This window comes from Pholcus phalangioides, unplaced genomic scaffold (assembly GCF_987345545.1).
Source record: "Pholcus phalangioides strain wild (caught in Gottingen) unplaced genomic scaffold, Ppha-v1.0 ptg000017l_1, whole genome shotgun sequence".
In the NCBI taxonomy this organism is placed as follows: Eukaryota; Metazoa; Arthropoda; class Arachnida; order Araneae; family Pholcidae; genus Pholcus; species Pholcus phalangioides.
Window position 1 is genome coordinate 33235216 of NW_028301610.1, and position 19956 is coordinate 33255171.

Below are 19956 nucleotides of genomic sequence, written 5' to 3' on the forward strand. Positions count from 1 at the left end.
TCGACGTGTGCAAAACAAGTTGTATTCCTTCCGGAATTACACCAGAGAATTTTTTCCCCTTTAAAAAGTGTGAATAATTGTCTTTTTCTGACGAATAGGAGAAAAAAGGCTTTTTGCGTAAGCTGTCAGTCCATAATTCTCGGGCCTATTTATGAAATTTTTACTGTCTTCAATCTCTTTTAATTCTTCCCACCATTCCATGACCAGACATCAAATTTTCTTTGAGAGCAAGTATTTTGCCTTTCCGAATGTCCAATGAACATGTTGCCTTTGACATCTCCACACTTTCTTGAAAAAAAAATGATTTCGCAGTGCACGAATTATCGAAACAGTCTCGGCCAATATGAGAAAAAAATGCAAATTTCTTTCTTCAACGTCAGAAACCACCAAAAATCCTTATATTTTTTGAGGTTTTGACCTTTAATTTTAAAATTTTTTTCTGCAAAAAGTAAAGCCCTCCTCAAACATTTTCTTTCTGAGTGGAAAATGTTTAGTTCTACTTGTAGTAACCACTCTAAAATTTCCATGCGCCTACAAGAACAAGTTTCAGAGATATATCGGTTTTTGGTTGTCCATAAACGTTTTTCCACAGCACCTCATGAAATAAAACTCGAGCACATGTTGAAAGAAGTTTACTCACTTGAAGAGGTGCTCGGAAACAAAGCTCTTCTGCGTAGTGGACTAAAACTTGCCATGGTGCTGACAATTTGATGAAATGAATTGTTTTTCTTTCACTCTCAACCACTTCCTGTCGAATAGAAATGTTTATGGCACTTTAATGAAGTATTCAAATTATCTTAATTAACGAGACAATGTACAAATAGTCAAATACAGAGTTTCAGAAATATTAACACAGAAAGCTTCTTACTTCTTCCAGGACTAAACCAGCTTTCACCAAACTAGCCATGAATTTTTTTCTCCACGCTTCGTGTTTGTGTGTTTTGGCCACTCCTTTATTTTGTCCAGGTTTTTCCTCTGATGATTCCTCATACACAAGAACATAATCTGCGTTGATTAGATTAAAGAAATCAAGTCATGAGACAACAATAAACGTGAAGGAAATCTAAAGTAGCCTACTTCATGCCTTCTGTTCACATAAGCGGAACCAGAGGGCGGTGATGGAGGCCATCGCCCGTCCGAAGAGCCAAAAAAATTAGTAAAAACATTTCTGTCCCATAAAATATGGGACGATTTAACTAACCCAATGATGTCTTCCTACATTCACGGCCGATAGTGTCTGTCTCGGCTTTATTCGCAGCTCAAGATGTCTGCCTTCGCTCCATTCGAAGCTATAGGTATCTGCCTCTCAAAACAGAGGCAAATGGACAGTACCACGGCTGGAGATGTCTACCTCTACTCCATTCACTGCTGACGATGTCCGCCTCCGCTTCATTTGTAGCTGGACATATCGCCACTGATGGTGTCTGCCTCGGCTCCATTCATAGCCAAATTTATGTCTAGGTTCCATTCGCAGTTGAAGATGTCTGCTTCAGTTCATGCGTGGATCCGGGGGGGGGGGGTGATGGGGCAATCGCCCCTCCAAAGAGCCAAAAATGAGGGGAAAATTCATGTCCCGTAAAACACGGGACAGTTCAACGAACCTGAACAATGAATCGCCCCTTCCAACACATCGCCCTCGATTCGTGTCTATCTGTGCATCCAAGACACAATATATTATACAACAACTGCAAGTTTGTTTCAGATCGAGTGTACGATATCGGAAATTGTAATAGTTTCCGATAATTTTATTTAATATTTTATTCATTGCCTACCGGGTGTTGCACAAATATAGGTTCAGTAAGACAGGCTTCCAGTTATCGGTCAGAAGAATAGGACTACTAAATATGCAGCTGCCTGAGAATGCCATCATGAGAAAGGGTGCGCTGATAACTAATGAATTTAATGAAATTTACTTAATTTATCTATAGAGCAGTGCAGTCTTAACGCATGGTCTTACCGGATGCATTATTCCATCCTATACATAGAATTTTAACATGGGGTTACGCTCATTAGCCAAAGATCACTATTACATCATTAAAACATGAGGCGGGGCTGAAAAGGCAAGGAGTTCAAAATGCTTAAGTAGACAGTATATGTCACGGTAAGTATGATAAATCGGTTATTATTCATAATCGCCAATCGTCTCGGTAAGTTTTATAAATTTATCACTTTCACACCGGTGAATACCCAAGAATACCAAGAATAATACCCAAGAATCGTTGGTATATTTGATAAAAAATTTAATTTTTTCAGACCCGGCTCGTCTTTTAGTGACGTAATAGTAATCTTGGCCAATGAGCGTAACCCCATGTTAAAATCCTATGCATAGGATGGAATTACGCTACTCGAGAACGGCCAGGGGGGTCTCATGAAAATTAGATCTGGTTAAAATTTTTGAGAGTAAACCATGTAAACTAGTAGGTATTGCTAGTTAGATAGGACCTCAGAAAAATCCCTTGTCTGGAGGCCCATGATGCTCATTAGACGGCCTTGCTAAAGGTTTCCACCGTGGCCCACGTCTCCTGAGACGAATTATATCCCCTAGGGGGACGGAGCGGGGGCCACGGTTGGTCTGGAGGCCTTGCTAAAGGAATGAATTTACCGATGGAGAAGCGATAATATTAGTAATTTCTGTCAATATTCCATCTTCTCATTTACGTTTCACTGGAATCAGTTCGATCTTAACGCATGGGCGACCCGGGCACAATCCTGGGGCCCTCAAGAGAAGAGGGCCTCAGAAAAAATGACGGGTAGGTAGTTGAATATTTCGAGAATCGGCCAAGTAAGAGTTTCAGATAATCACTTGGCCCTAGTGCTCACGATGCTCTTAAGACGGCTCTGACTGGAATGTCACTTTACCAGTGATTGTCTGTGACAGTAATACTTGAATTAAAATCCCGATATGTTCTCTCAGGAAATAGTCACAAAGTTTCTTTTGAAGTGATCATGTTCAATATTACACTGAAGTCCCAAAAGTCATGGGATACCTCTTAATATAGTGTGGGACCTCCTTTTACCCGGCGAAGTGCAGCAATATTAAGAGGTATCCCGTGACTTTGGGCACTCAGTGTATTTATCTTATGGCGCAGATCTTACCTATTTTACGTTTACCATCCCTGAAAAACGTTGACTTGTCTTCTGCAGGAGTGACCGTCATGACAAGTCCCTCGTTGCTTGTCGATTCCGTTTCCTCATCCTTAAATTGAAAAAAAAATGCAATCATGAACGTCATTTCTTTTAAGGTATAGTATACAGAGTGTTCTGTTAATGGACCGACAAACTCAGAGGGTTGTTAGTAGGCATCAAGAGGAACAAAAATTGTAATGGAACATAGTGTCGCAAACCACGATAAGAGGGTGAAAATCGCGAAAAACTCATGCAGGTTCTGAGTCCAGAGGAGACGAAAAGTAGATGTCAGTTGATCGGGGAATGCGTTCGTGGGTTCGCTTATCATATCTGACGTTACCACCATTTATGCGACGCTTGTGGACATCTCGGAAGATCTCATAACGCGTCGCTGCGACAGACATCAAAAGCATGCCTGGTATATTCGAGCGCCTCCGGGAATCGTATTTACGTCGTTGTAGCCTGTGCAATGACTGCCACTTCCAACAACTCTTGTAATAATTAATCAAATAAATCTTTTTGTAGTTATTATTGCATCTTTTGTCGTTCCAGCGTGACGTCGAAACCTGCATGCATTTTTCGCGATTTTCACCCTCTCAACGTGGTTTGCGACACCGTGTTCCATTGCAATTTTCGTTCTTCTTGATGTCTACTATCAACCCTCTGAGTTTGTCGGTCCATTAACAGAACGCCCTGTATTGTACAGGGTGTCCTGTAAGTGCTAACCCAGTCTTTATCTCATCAACCGTTCGTCGTAGAGATAGGGTTCCAATTTAAAAAAATGCTCAAAATGTATTCAATGTACCAGTTTTAAGAGTAAAAATACAGTGTGTTACAAAATAAAAAAAAGCTAATATTTTATACGTACAACCTGTCCTAAAAAACTCAATTAGAAAGTTGTGTTGCCCGGTCTCTACTGGGGCCAACAAAAACCTTCCACATCTTTAACAAGGAAAGGACCCAAAGATGTCATCCTCAAATAGTTTTGAAAAAATTACCACTAATTCTACTCATTTAAATATGCACAAAAATATAAAAATAGCCGGCGGAATTATTATGGGTCAATCAAATAAATTTTAATATTTTGAAAGCCAATAGAGGCCAAGAATGAAATTAAATTAAAAATCCCGCAACCCTTGGAGCGACCATTCAAACAACAGAAGATTAGATAGTCCAGACCGAGAAAGAGAGAGAGAAAAAGAGAAACAACCAGAGTTTTCTGAGGGAAAAAGCTGTAGAAAATAGGGAAAAGAAGTTTTTATAGATATCGTCAAGAAGGGCGAGAGATGATAAGTAGCCAACTGTTGAAATTTTTAATAATTTTTTGCAGCTTTAATAATTGCATTCTGCCACTAATCTTTTGTTTCCATGTGTTTCTGGGTGACATGAATCAGCACCTCCTAGACATAGAAGGCCTTTGTACTGTTTGCCATAAACGTCATTCAGACTACTTAGCAAGTTTGCCACATTTTGAAACGCAGCATCCTATTTCGTTTCTTCTTATTTTGGCGTAGAATCTTCCTGACTGGCTCACAAATACCGCATAGTGATTGGATGTGGGGCATAGAAATCGCCAATTCTGATCATTTCTTTTCCGCACAACGATGATACTGGTATGAGCGGAGAATTTTTTCCCCTGAATATTCTGAGGGAAAATGGACTACGTACTGATGTCACAAGCAGAGTGCAGAGGCCTTCTATCTCTAGGAGGTGCTGCATGAATGCACTTAAATTTGTTCATATTTTTTTCAGGATGACAGCTTTGGACCTTTTCCTTGTAAGTTCGTTGAGATATTTGAATTCAAAAATCTGAAAAAAGTTGGGGAAGAACAGCACAAACTATAGACAACGCTTTTCCCCCTATTTTTGCTGCTCTTCGCAACTTTCCTCCATTTTTGAATTAAAATATCTCAGTGAATATTGTCCTTCGATACATGGTATTTTTCAAGTTGGCCTCAAGGAGAGATAGAGCGAAACTTTCTAATTGGGTTCTTTAGGACAGGATGTATATATAAAAAGTTGTGAAACTACTTTCATTCAAAAACTGGTACAGGATAATTTTTCAACGCATTTTTTAAATCGAAATCATTACTCTACGACGAACGGTTAATGAGATAATGACCGAATTATGAATTACAGGACACCCTGTATAGTTCTAAATATAGATCGGTTTTAATCAACATATGAAACCTTTCATAGCCGTTTTTGCGATCAATTGCGTTCAAACTTTCGCATCCTTTTACCTACGCCTATTATTATTTCTTTGTGAAACACTGTATGTTTTTTTTTTCTCTTTTCACGGGACAAAAGCGGCACTTTGTCATGGTCAATTTGAGAGTTGCTTTATGTATATATACACGTACGTATGTTTTGTTTTTTATGTGGTAAAGAGTTACTCGAGGGAACGCGGAAAAGTCATGTCTGCGCCTTAAGCCGAGTGATGTCTGAAACCACGTCCGATCAATAAGAACAAAGGGATCTGACACAAAATGTCTAGTTTTCTTATCCGCTGATTTCTACTTAAATCGTGGATGAAAAATATAAGGTGGGTACAAAAAAAAGTTTGCCTATTTTTAAGAGCATTTTGCATATTCCACCAATGTTATGATCGATATCAAATTCTGTATACATACAGGGTGGTTATAAAATAACTTTGTCGATATACGAGTCCCAAAAATCTACGAATGTGGATGAAATTCGAGATATAGACGTTTCAAATTACGCTCTCAAAGACGTGAAAGGAAAAAAAATGAAACCCTAGCTCTTGCGGTTATGGCCAATACCTTCTAAAGCAGAAGGTGCTCTAGAACAGTGTTTCTTAACCTTTTTTTGCCTGTGGCCCCCTTTGAAGCATATTTTTTTTCTTGTGGCTCCCCTGTCTTACTCAGAGTCGTCGACCCCCATCTGGAAGCAAGATCCTTTATACGTATTGAATTGATTTTTTCAATGAATTTATACTGAATGAAAATTTCTCAAATAAGATTGGCCTCCAGACCACTGGCCTAGAATTTATTGAGCTCCCCGCTTATCCAAGTTCTATTCAGGGCCATCTCAACATCATGGGCCCTCTAGGCAAAGTGATGCTATGGTAGTCCCATACTTAGCCAGAAATAAACAGCCTACATATTTCCAACTTATTTTCAAAATTTATTATACTATACAAAATATCATGAATATCACGAGGGGTGGGGTCGCTTACGGACATGAGACCCTGGGCATGACATCTCACAAGAGTGGGACTGACAGAGCTGCAGCCCGGGGCCTGATATGGTTTTCATCATTTTTTTTGTTTTTTCACTCAAAATTTAATATGGGGAGGGGGAAGGGTTCTGTGAAAAACCCCATCCTAGGGAACCTGCTGTAAAATGTAGCTGGTGAGGCCCGTGTGGGTCCATGCCCTAAGACGGTCCTGGTTTTATGGGTGGTTTTGTTGGATTCTGTGTGTGTATAGTCACTAATATAAAAGCTTTATTTCTTCACACCTTAATTTTTCTTCTCAGCTCTCTGCAGCCCTCCAAACCATCAGTCATGGTCCCTTTCTCCATTTTCTTCCGTGGCCCCCCCTTGAAGTATCCCACTAGAAAGCCATATGGCCCCCGGTTGAGAACCACTGCTCTAGAAGGTGTTGTTATGGCCCACAACGAAAAAACTTTCGAAAAATTCGAATGGCAGCACCCACTTTTATGCATTGCAACATAATCAGCGTATCGAAAAAAAACAAACACATAAATGGCATTGGAACGGTCCCTGTAGCACCATAAATGAGGGCGCAGGACGCAGACACAGATAGAAGATCTCACCAAGAGGTTGGTGCGCAAGGCGCTCGGTCACTTCCGCAGATTTGAAGAAATTCCTCGAGCGAGTGTCTCTATCAACCCCTTGGTGAGATCTTTCTTTCTTGTTTGCGTCCTGCACCTTCATTTACGGTGCTAAAGGTACCTTTCAAACGCCATTTATGTTTTTTTTTTGATACGCTGATTATGTTGCAATGCATAAAAGTGGATGTTGCCATTTGAATTTTTCGAAAGTTTTTTCGTGCTCTACTTGTACCCCAGCTCAGCTAAGGCAGTGTTTTGATCTAACTCAGCAGTTCTCAGCCTCTTTTGACTCGCGGAGCCCTTTAAGGTAAAAAATTCTATGGTGGGGCCCCGTAGGCCAGTTTTTTAATTATTCATCAAAGTTACTGATTTATTTTTACTATTTAAAAATATTTATAATTATTTTTTTTAATTTTACTGGTTTTTTTTTTCTCGAGCGGCCGCGGAGCCCCTGGAGAATGCACAAGGAGCACCAAGGGGGCCCCGCGGAGCACAGGTTGAGAACCGCTGATCTAACTCATACATGCTAAACACACATCACGCTGGTCAAATGTTGCCCTTGGAGCCATCTGATGTGGCACGCGACCTCGAAACCTAAATTCCAAAAAATGAACTAAGCGGCACATTCCCAGATCATTTAAGTGACCTGCGATGCAGTTTCACGTCACTCATGCGGCCCGCGGAAATTTCCCAGATCACTCAAATGTCCCATAGCACATATACAGATCACTTGAATGGCCCGCGGTGCAGTGACGCATGCGGTGCAGTGAAGGGCGCACTTCAAATTGACTTGAGGGGGCTTACAGAACATTTCAAAATCGCTTACGTGACCCACAGCAAATTTACAGATCCCTCAAGTGACCTGGGCGCATTTACTTTAGGGACTTAACGAACACACTACTCAAGAATTCGCAGTGCAGTTTCTCATCGCTTGAGTATTCCGCGGCACATTCCTAGATCACTTAACACGTTTACTGCGGGCCTAATATAGACAACTCTCCATCCCTACTGCTAGCTTTTGTAGCTAAGATTAAAACTAGTTTTGTACATGACGCCATATGGCGTCATGAGCCCCTAGTAAAAGTCCTTCACGACGCCACCGTGGCGTCATTAGCAGTGAACGTGTTAAGTGACCCACAGCACATTTACTGATCACTTAAGTAACTTGTGCACTGTTCCAGGTCACCTAAGTGGCCTGCAGCTTATTCTCACTTCGGTTAAGTGATCCGCGGCACATATCCAGACCACTAAAGTGGTCCGCGGCATACTCCCAGATGAGTTAAGCGTCCCGCGGCACACTATAAAGCTCACTTAAGCAACCCGTGGCACATTTACACATCACGTAAGTGCTCTGCGACACTTTTTCAAACCAATGAAGTGGCCCGTACTCTCCAAAAAGGTTTAGCACCCTTGATCTAACTTTTTTCTTTCATACAGGATGGCATTTCTACTCAAACTAAAAAATTCTTTGTTTCAACATTTCCATCTTATGGTCGAGTCAGGGCCGCAACTAGATGCTCGATCAGTCAGGGCAGGCACGCATTTTGGCGCCTCCTTATCATGTTGAAGGAGAGGTTGAAGGGGCGAAATTTGACCCCCGGTCCGGAGCACCACACCCGCCTGCACCTCTCTAGTTGTTGCCCTGGGTCAAATAACATATTCCTTACATTTTTCAAACCTAAATACATGTTATGGGGTGCATCATGGAGAAATTGCAACATCAGCTGAGCATCACTATCAGTCTACATGCGCGAAAAAACGCTGTTGATCACTTTCGTTCAGTGGTTAAGCTTTATTTTATTATGACATTCAAACATGTTGAGCGATATCACACGACTCGCTGAAACGTGTATATGTTATGGTAAATGTGATAAATACGGTTATTATGCATACTACCAAGTATTTTGGTAAGTTCGATAAATTTCCCTAAATTTATCACTTTTACCGGTGATTATGCATAGTATCCAAGCGTCGTTGGTAAATTTAACAAGTACAAAAAATATATCAACTTTAATGGCTATTATGCATAATACCCAAGCGTCGCGTGGTTGGTAAACATGATAAAGGTAGATTCACATCTGCAGACACTCACCGTGTCGTGTCAGACACGGCAAACATTCTTTAACATAAAACCAAATATCTATCGTATCGTGGCAGAGCAGGCTCAAACAGACATTTTTATGTTAAAGAATGTTTGCGTGTCCGACATGACACGATGAGTGTCTGTTAATATGAATCTACCCTTAATCTTACTATATGATGTACGATATATGATAATTCATACATGTATTGTATCATTATATCGGGGTACGATCGTAAAATTAGTTGTCATTATATCGGGATCCGACCATATTCATCACATATACTAGACTCATTTGGAATTTTTTTCATATTTATAAAATTCACCAACTACACTAGTGTATTATGCATAATCACAGATAAAGGTGACAAATTTCAAGAATTTTTCAAATTCACCAACGTTACTAGGTTATTATACGTAATCGCCGGTAAAAGTGATAATTTTTTCAGTATTTATCGCTTGGGTATTATGCACAATATTCAGTAAAAAAGTGATAAATTCATCAAACTTACCAAGACGATTGGAAAGTATGCATAATAACCGGTTATTATGTATATAGTAACCGATTTATATATATATCACATTTACCGTAACATATATACTGGAATGTGAAAAATAATTATTTTTGTAATTATATTCCAATTTCTCGTGCGTGCAGCTGTAAAACACCCTCTACCGGTGGAATTTTTTAAACTTTTCATTTTATTGCGCAAATCATTGAGTGCATCCTTTGGAGAGTATGTGTAAAAATTTTGTTATCGATCCGACTGCAAAATACTTTGAACAGACTAGAGATCTCTCTATTTCTTGCTCACCCTACACTACTGGTTCTCGAGCTTTTTTCACCCGCAGCTCCCATACCCAATTCATGTTTCATCTTCGTCACCCCAGAATAGATTGGTAGATATTTTCCCGCATAAAAGAACCACTTCGAAGCATGAATAGGCCCTGCAAATCAATATCTTCAGCTCGCCGTGACGCCCCCGACAAAGGTTGGCGACACCCCCCCCCCCCAAGTCCCGCGATGCACACTTTAAGAGAAACATTGCCTTGTATACTATTCATTCGTGGATATTTTAACGTCAACTACGAGCATGGATAAATATACATACGTACATGCCCCCGCAGGTTGATATTAAAATCATTAAATTAAAATGATGTTAAAAAATAATTCGAATTGTTTGTGTCATACATGCTCAACCCACGGCCCGCGGGCCAAATGTGTCCCTCGGAGTCATCTGACGTGGCCTGTGACCTCAAACATAAAAATGTATTGTAAAAATGGGGACGGCGCATCAGGTCACTCACCTGCGGCACAATTACAGATTGCATAAATGACCGTGACATGTTTACTGATCACTCAAGTGACTTGTGGCACAGTTCCACAACAATTAAGCGGCCCGCGGTGCAGTTTCACATCACTCAAATTACCCGCGGCGCAGTTTCAGGTTACTCAAGCGGCCCAAGGCACATTTCCTCATGACTTGAGCGGCCTGCAGCACATTTCCAGATAACTCAAGTGACCCGCGATACATTTACAGATGACTTCAGGGATTTGTGACACAGTTCCAGAGTAATTGAGCACCCTGCGGCACATTCACAGATCACTTGAGTGGCCCGCGACGTGTTTTCAAACCAATAAAGTGGCCCACACTCTCCTAAAGATTGAACACCTTTGGTTTATGTCATCATCCATTGCACAGACAATAAAAGTTATAATCTAAAATCTAAGTTAGATTTTTGTCTGCTACAAGCTTAACAGATTTTCGGCATTGTCCGGAAAACGGTCTAAATATATTTAGACTTATTCTGGTGTCTACTACTAAACCAGACATGCACCTTGTCCATATTCCTCTGCGGAACTTTTAAGGAATTGGTACATGTGTTGGAATGTGTGTGTACGTATAGTGAACCTTCCGTGAAGTTTTTTTCTGTGTAATGCTTGATAGTGCTGCCATTTGCAATCAATTTTTTTATACTACGAGTTTTCTCTCAACTCGTGGTGAGTGAAGTGTAATGAATGAATAATTGTAACGTTGTGTAGGCCTATTGCTCTCTGCGGCGAGACTTTTTAACGGGGAGATCGGCTCGCATTCGCGCCTCGAAGTTGGGAACCGCAGAAAACCAACTTCAGCCGACCACCACAGTAGCTGTTCTGGCGTCTAGCGACCGCAAAGTTTATAAGACCCGTACCACATCCAGTAGATGCAATTAAATTGATTTCCTCTCAATCTGATAATTTCAAACCGCACCATATCTCAAAAGCTTGTAACAGCCGAAAAACCGTGGCTATCAATGACATACCGAATTTCACCAATGTCTCGACAGCTATTGACATTAAATACAGCAGATATAATTCCATCAAAATATCATATATGCTGGTAACGAAATTGCAATGTATTGCTAGATTTTCATTGAATACAGACCCATTACATATAACAAATCTTTAAAGGATAATTATTTAATGGATCGCAAAAGCTTCCATTTAATTAATGGTTAATACAGAGTGCCAGCGAGAACTGTCACCATTTAGGATAGTTTAATGAAATTAGAATTTAGTCGGTTCCTAATCGAATTGGAATAGCGGCGAATCCTTCATTTAAAGCTTTTGCCAATTACTTAACTAACATTGGATCTCTGGGCTGAGTTATAATCATATCAAAAGATTTTCCAAGAATGCATTATGCGTAGCATTGACGGTAGGGAAGCAAGCGAGATTGAAAACATATATAATAGCTTTTCAAAAGCAGGAAATGCACTTATTAGCTATCGGTCCACGGGGTAAAACGCTTCCTGTTCCAGTAAAACTACCGCTTCCGGATCGAATGCATACCAGGGAGTGGAAAATTGATTGGTCGCTCAGTGTTATTTTTATTTATTTTTTGTTACTATTTTATTTTTAGTTTTCGTACCGTGCTGCTGCTGCTGCTGGGTGACAGGAGGTGTGTTTGCATACGCGCTATAATTAGTGTACGTCTCTTAAATGCCATAAGGACTAAAGAGATTATTTTTTTCTCCTAATTTAGAGATTGTTTACCCTTTTTTTAATTCTTTCGTAGCAAAGATGAGAAAGAAAAAAACTCCTTTCACATCTAATCTCTTCTGATGATGCCCGGGAAAGAAAAAAAAATTTGTTTAATTATCTTTTCAAAAGAGAACGTGTCGGGATTCAGTCTAGATTAGGCCGGCATTACACTATATAAAAGTTTAATAAAATATCTTTTACGAAACTTGAAAAAAAAACAACCAATACGCCTATTGGTTACATTAACCGATACACTTATTGGTTACATTCTGCACTTACTGGTTGCTCTGCTTTCTAAAATTAGTGGGTGACTTAATTTATTTGGCCGCCGGATGACAAAAAAGGTCAATTTCAAATTTTAACCCTTAAACATGATTTTTTTTTTTTCAGAGCTGAAAATTTTTTTCATAGTTAATGACACATATAGAAAGCCTGAACAATCATTTCAAAAATCTATCTCGAATTGTACTGCTTTTGCGCGGCCATATAGAAGTCGCATAGAGCCTCAAAATTGCCCATAAAAGAAATGTATTGAAGTATATATATTTGGAATGTAATATTGCATTCTAAATATATATAACTACAGTACCTTCTTTGTTATTCGAACTTTAGTGAGAAAAATATTGGGTTTGAAAACTTCAAGGCAAAGAAATGCAAACAAAACATTTTAACAAATTAGCGAAATCACAGCCACACATGCTCTGCAACAAACAAATAGTTATTGTCGTTAATTATGACATCTACCAGCAAATGTAAAATATAAAATGGAAAGAATATGACTTCACCTTATGTGCGAAGGCGATTCTGAATTTTCATCTTCAAACCGGCTACAGTAATGAACGTTTGAATGACCCCTTGCACATATGCAAAGCAATGCGTTTAAGAGTTAATATTTTGAAATAGCATTAGGAAGATTTCAAACGGCAATTACGGTCACAATTTTTTTGTAGAACTATTATTCCTCTGTTTGACTTTGATATAGTTTTCACAAAAGGAGACCTTTGACATACGCAATTAATACTATGTTTGAAAACATGATGGCATTCGATTTGCAGCTAGAGTTTGGTGCGTGATCTATAATTATATTTCCTAGAACAAGAAAAAATTAGGAAAAGAATGCAATCATATTAGGTTTGACGCCGCATCTTCACGACACAGGTTGAGCATGCATCATCTACTCTAGATACTGTTCCTCATGCTAGCTATATTGTTACATACTTTGGATGTATACGGAGGTGATATATTGTCTTGTCTTTAGCAAGATTATTTTTATTATTATGTCGTACTCTATGCTGCTGGGTGACAGGAAATGTGTTTGTATTTCTAATTAGTGCAAGTCTCTTACGTACCATAAGGACGTCACGGCATTTGAATAAAGAAGTTATTTTTTTCCTCCTATGACAGAGATTGTTTACCTTTTTATTAGTTCTTTCATAACAAAGATTAGAGAAAGTTCTATATAAGAAGAATTTAATGATAAAGAACTGTGTTATCGTGTGCAAAACTAATTTTTTTAATGATGTTTGGGAAAGAACAAAAATTATTTAGTTAGATTTTTTAGATAGAGATAGATAGATATTTCTTTTATTTAAAAATTTTTAAACACAGTTGCCAAACATTTAAGGGCTAAGCAAGCTTGTATAAGCCCACAAAACAATAACCGATACTATAGAGATTCAGTCTAGATTACGTGTGCTCTGCTTTCCAAAATAAGTGGGTAACTTATATGGCTTGGCACCCGGTTGCGTAATTTTAAAAAATGGTTAGAATTTTTAATTTTTTTAAATAGCATAATGAATTTTATAAACGGCAATTATGGTCACAATTTTTCGTGGGACTATTATTACTCTGACTTTGACATGGACGACCCAGTTCAAAAAAAAAGCAGCAACTCAAAATTCTATGTTTTGAGATATCTGCATTTTAAAAATTCACTTTGTATGGAACTGAACAGGAATCAAGTCAGATTTAATTGCAGTACGGAGCGTATACGCAGTGTTGGGCGTTGTTATTTTGCAATATGTAGACACATCCTCCGCTTGTCTCATGTTGCGCACAACTCAAAAATGCAATTGTCTGAGTTGTTGCTTTTTTAAACTGGGCCGTCGATATAGTTTTCACAGAACTTTTGACTTATACAATTAATGCTGCCGCATAACATATTTGAAAACATAATGGCATTCAATCCGTAGCTAGCATTTGGTGTCTGATCTACACTGGTGAAATAAATTAAGAGAATTTGCATATTTTATCGAATTTCATGAAAAGAACTGAACTGAATGTAAAACCACTGTTTCTAGACAAAAATGCAAATTTTGTACGTCAAATACGTAAGCGTACACGTGTGTGTAGGCGGAGCCAGTAGAGAAACAGGCTTTATAAGCGCGCGTAAGTTAAGACGCATTTCGTTCGCTAGCACACCTCGGCGAATTTCTTGGTGTTATTTTGCAGCAATCGGTTAATTTCAAATTGTAACAGTAAAAATGAGTAACCACCAGCGTTTAGATGATGGAATGAGGTGGCGAATTGTGGGGAGGCTAGAAGTAGGCCAATCTCAAGTCCAGATTTGTAGAGAGTTCAATTTAACGCCCAGCGTCGTGTGTAACTTATGGAAACAGTTCCAGGATACCGGATCCATCGAGAGAAAGCCTGGGCAAGGTCGTCCAAGAGCCACGACGGCCAGAGAAGATCGCCATTTGTCGATTATAGCGAGGCGTAACAGGAGTGTTACAGCTTCTCAGCTCTCTCGTGTCTTGTATGCAGCCACAGGAACCCGTGTATCAAGGGTGACTGTTTCCAAAAGACTTCATGAGAGAGGGTTGTTTGCAAGAAGACCTGCTGTTTGCGTCCCGCTCACTTCTACGGACAGGAGAATCCGTTTATCATGGTGCAGAGAGCATAGAGATTGGAGTATGGATCAATGGGCGACCGTTCTCTTCACTGATGAGTCCCGGTTCAGCCTAAGCACCGATTCACGCCGTACGTTCATATGGAGAGAACCAGGGACATGCTACCTACCCTCCAATGTCCGCGAAATCGACCATTATGGCGGAGGAGGTTTAATGGTCTGGGCAGGCATCTTGTTGGATGGCCGTACACCTCTCCATGTCTTTGAAAGAGGCACTGTGACTGGTGTGAGGTATAGGGATGAGGTCTTGGAGCCCTATGTCCGCCTTTTCAGGGGTGCAGTTGGCCCTGAATTCATTTTAATGGATGATAACGCGAAGCATGTCTGGGACGCTCTGGGGAGGGCAATTGCAACTCGCAACCCCCCTCCGGGAACCATCCAGGGAATGAAAACAGCGTTGCTGAACGAGTGGGACCAATTGCCACAGGAAATGATAAACTGCCTTATTTCAAGTATGAAATCACGCTGCGAGACCTTGTATATCTGTAAGAGGGGAACCATACCCCCTATTAACCCATTTTTTTGTTTATTCTGCAACCGCTGTTTCATACCTTCCGACTCCAACGAGTGTTACGCACGATCATGCGTGTGTATTACAATTATTGAATGGTTATTTGTTTTGTATTGTATCAATGTATGTACATATCAAATTTCATCAAAATCGGTACAGTAGTTCTAGACATAATTGACCAAGTCTGCAAATTCTCTTAATTTCTTACACCAGTGTATGATGGAAGTTCCTAGACCAGGAAAAAATTAGAAAAATTCAGAATAGAGTCATTCTGTTTCTATTCATCACTTGAACTATTCACATTTTTCGTTAATTGATACAATCGTGTTAGGTTTGACGGCTTCGCGGCACGGGTTGGGCACGTATGGTCAATTCTAGATATTGTTTGTCATAGTAGCTGTAATGTTACATACTTTGGATGTATACGGAAATGATATACACAAGTATATTATATTTTCTTTAGACAAGATTATTTTTATTATTATGTAGTACCGCGCTGCTGGGAGGTGTGTTTGTATATTTCCAATTAGTGTGAGTGTATTAAGTGTCATAAGGGCATCACGGCATTAAAATAAAGAGATTATTTTTTCTCTTATAAGATTGTTTAATCTCTTTTTTTTTAAATTCTTTCATAACAAAGATAAGAAAAGTTTTTTTATGAAAAAAAACTCTTATTTTATATACATAATTTTTTATTCTCAAAATTAATCTCCTCTGATGATGCCTGGGAAAGAACAAAAATAATTTAATTATCTTTTCAAAAGAGGACGTGTCGGGATTCAATCTAGATTAGGTTCATGCTCTAGTTTCTAAAATTAGCTGGTCACTTTATTGATTTGGCAGCCCGATGACAAAAAATGGACAGAATTTCAGATTTTTACCCTTAAATACATGATTTTTTTTTTCGAGCTGATAATTTTTTTCATAGTTACGGACACGTAAAGACGTCCTGAAAAATCACTAAAAAAATCTATCTTGAATTGTACTGCTCATACAGGGCCCTCAAGAGGCCATACAGAGCCTCAAAAACCGGCCATATAATAAATGTGTTGAAGTAATATATTACATTCCAAATATATATAACTAATAAATCAATTCATCAGGGGAACACGGAACATCTCAGTTCTAAAAATGCAAGGCCGGTAAAGAAATTCTTCCTTTCAATTCCAGCGAGAATGAAATTTCGCCATTTCTCCACCAACTTCCACTTGACTAAATTTATTACTGGGAACTTTCAAAGTTATCTCGCCAGAATGAAACTTGCCAGTAGTTCGCCGTGTAAATGTGAAACCGATGATGAAGATCCCACGCATCTTCTGTCATGCAAAAATCTGACGAAGGAGAGGGTTCATTTCAGAAGAGAACTTAAGAAACTGCTTATTTCATGGCCGCCTGTATTGTCTGATTTAGTCAGATCAAAGGAAGTCCTATTGGTTTCTATTTTATTAACTTGTATATACAGTGTGTACATTCCCATTTTCTTTGCAAGTGTTGTTTTTGATTTTTGATTAATTAATCAAATTCTCATTTTAATTGCTATTTTCCTTTTTCTTATTACTTTATATTTTTGAATTTAATCTTTTCTCACTATTTTCATACATATATTTATGTGTGGTGAATGTTTCTATTCATGTATGTATTGTACAATTTTTTTTTATATTTGCATTGATACCATATGGCATCCACTGGTGCTACACTGCGCTTTCGAATTGCATTCGTATGTTGTTATTGTACATGCTGATGCGATTTATCTTTTCTTTTTGTATTACGCTGTATTGCAATTTTAAGAGTTTCTTAAATCGTATATGTTTGTTTGTTATTACTTACGTTTGTAAGCCTCGTGGCAAACTCTATGGAACACGAGGAATTGTTTGAAAAAAAAAATACTATTACTATTTGACTTTGAAATAGTTTTCACAGAAGGAGACCTTTGACATACATGCATGTATAGTCTATTCTAGATACTGTTCGTCATGGTAGCTATAATGTTATCTACTTTGCATGTATACGGAGGTAATAACTTGTCTTCAGACAAGATTATTTTTATTATTATGGTGTACCGTGCTGCTGGGTGACAGAGGTGTGTTTGTATACGCGGTGTATATTTCTAATTAGTGTAAGTCTCTTACACTGTGGTGGTCTTACTCTTACCGTGAGGACTTCACGGCATTTGAATGAAGTGAATATTTTTTTCTCCTATCACAGATTGTTTACTTTTTTTTAAATTCTTTCACATCGAAGATCAATTTATATGAGAAGACTTACATGGAAAAAACCCCTTTTATATTATGTACATAATTATTTTTTTGTAATGATGCTTGGGAAAGAGAACACAATTTATTTAATCATCTTTTCAAAAGAGAACATGTCGGGATTCAGTCTAGATTAGGTGTTCTCTACTTCCTAAAATGAGTGGATCACTTAATTGGTTTTCTAGATGGCTGCGGACAGGAATGACGAGAAATTTCGATTTTTTAAAAAATACATAATGAAGATTTAAGCTGCAAAATTGCGGTGGGACTGTTTTACCTGTCCCCCCCCCCCCCGCTCAACTCTCCTTCGCTTTTCGAATTTGAATATCTCAGCGAATATTGCACTTTGAAACACGTGGAATTATTATTATTTTTTTTTTGGCATCAGAAGAGGCAGGGCAACAACTTTCTAATTGGCTTTTGGGGCACAGGGTGTCAGTATGAAAAGTTAAAATTTTTATTCTAATAACTATATATATATATATATATATATATATATACAAAACTTTTTGAAACATGAATGACATATCCGAGTACTACACGTTATTTGGATACTTTTTCTAATTGGAAGTATGCCTGTAGAATCAATGATTCACCAGTAAAATGCTATGCGTCCTGCTACCTATGCACCCTGTATACTATAGCTAGCATCTGGTGTGTGATCTATAATCATAATTTCTGGACCAGGAAAAAAATTATGAAAATCTAGAATAGTTTAGGTTACGATTCTGTTTAGTTTTCAAATACTCTGTTTAGTTTTCAAATACTCTGTTTAGTTATGATCTGTCTAGTTAAGAATTTGTTTACGGAGAGAGAGAGAGAGAGAGAGGGAGAGAGATTCCTCACTTGAACTATATTCACATTTTTCATTAATTGATACAATCGTACGTATTAGGTTTGACGCCACATCCGACGGCTTTACGGCATGGACTGAACATGTATGATCTACTCTAGATACTGGTCGTCCTAGTGGCCATAATGTGTTACATACTTTACATATATACGGAGGAGAAAAAATTTTGTTTGTCTTTCGACATTCAAATTAGACGCCAGTCCTGTGTTAAATTACTTGTTAAATTAAAACGTGATTTTGGACAACCATTTCTGATGCTTTACATTTGTATGTGGTTAGTGCAGGAACGAATCCAGAGGAGGGCGATGAAGGCGATCGCCTCCATACCACCAAGAGCCAAAAATACAATGAAAAGCAATGGTTCTGTTTCGTAAAATACGAGACGTATATTCACCGTACCTCCTTTACTCCCAGAAATTCACCCTCGCGACATATTATTTTCCGGATCCAAGCCTTAGTGATCTATATCAGTGGTTCTTAACCTGGGGCAATATGGCCCCCTCGTGGTCCTAGAATATTACAAGCCCCACGGCTGAAAATCAAATGGAAGAGAGGCCATCACAGGGGATTTTTTTTTGGGGGGGGGGGGAGCATAGAAAACCATAAAAAAAAATTCAGATGTGAAGAAATAAAGCTTTTTCAAGTGAAATATGCTGGGGGGAAAGGGAACAATTTAAAGGCCCAGCAAAACTTCGCATAGAAGTAGGCCCATCGTAGGCCCTTCCAGAACATTACTTTATCCGGGGTGGGGGAAAGATCCTATGATTTTGAGACAACATCCCTAGATACCAAGTAGTGCTATGTAAGAGGTATTGCTAAAGCTGGCCCTACATAGAACCGGGACAAGATGAAAACTCACGGAACACTTGCCCAGGAGTACGGAACTTCAGCTCCTCAGTCCTGACGTCACCTGTAGGAGACACCCTTTAGCACTTAAAAAAAATTCCACCTAGCTAAATGAAATTCTCAAAGATCCTGAAAAAATTAGTTCTAGATGGTGTAAATATTTTATAATAAATTTTATTCATACTCATCTGCCGACAGAAACTAATTTTAGGCAGTAAAAATAAACGTAAAAAAACGTAAAATTCAAAGCTTCCTCCAGGATTGAGGAGGTTATTTATAAAATTTTTGTTAACTGTAACTTTAATTAAAAAATCAATTTAATAATTACCAAAGGTCTCACTCCTTGATGAGGGTGAGAAGGCCCTGGATAAGACGGGTTCACGCCCAAAAATATGACACAAAAGAGAGCTATGTGCAAAAAAAAAGTTAAGAAACTCTGGTCTATATGTATGCATGAAGATTTATCGACTCCGAGTTAAGTTACAATGTTTGAACTAAAAATTATAAAGTTGGAATACAGGCTTAATATAGCGTATG

General features: G+C 38.6%; 1 protein-coding gene across 1 annotated transcript in view; it reads right to left on the bottom strand.

The window, feature by feature from the left end:
• LOC149072935 (anoctamin-7-like) overlaps positions 1-19956 on the bottom strand; it is a 53305-nt gene that overhangs the window by 14545 nt on the left and 18804 nt on the right. Inside the window, exons 3-5 of the mRNA XM_089246428.1 lie at positions 3097-3196; positions 869-1005; positions 641-748 (exon numbers count right to left, since the gene is read on the bottom strand). Of these exons, the coding sequence (XP_089102554.1) occupies positions 641-748; positions 869-1005; positions 3097-3196 (345 nt within the window). The remainder of the gene's footprint in view (positions 1-640; positions 749-868; positions 1006-3096; positions 3197-19956) is intronic.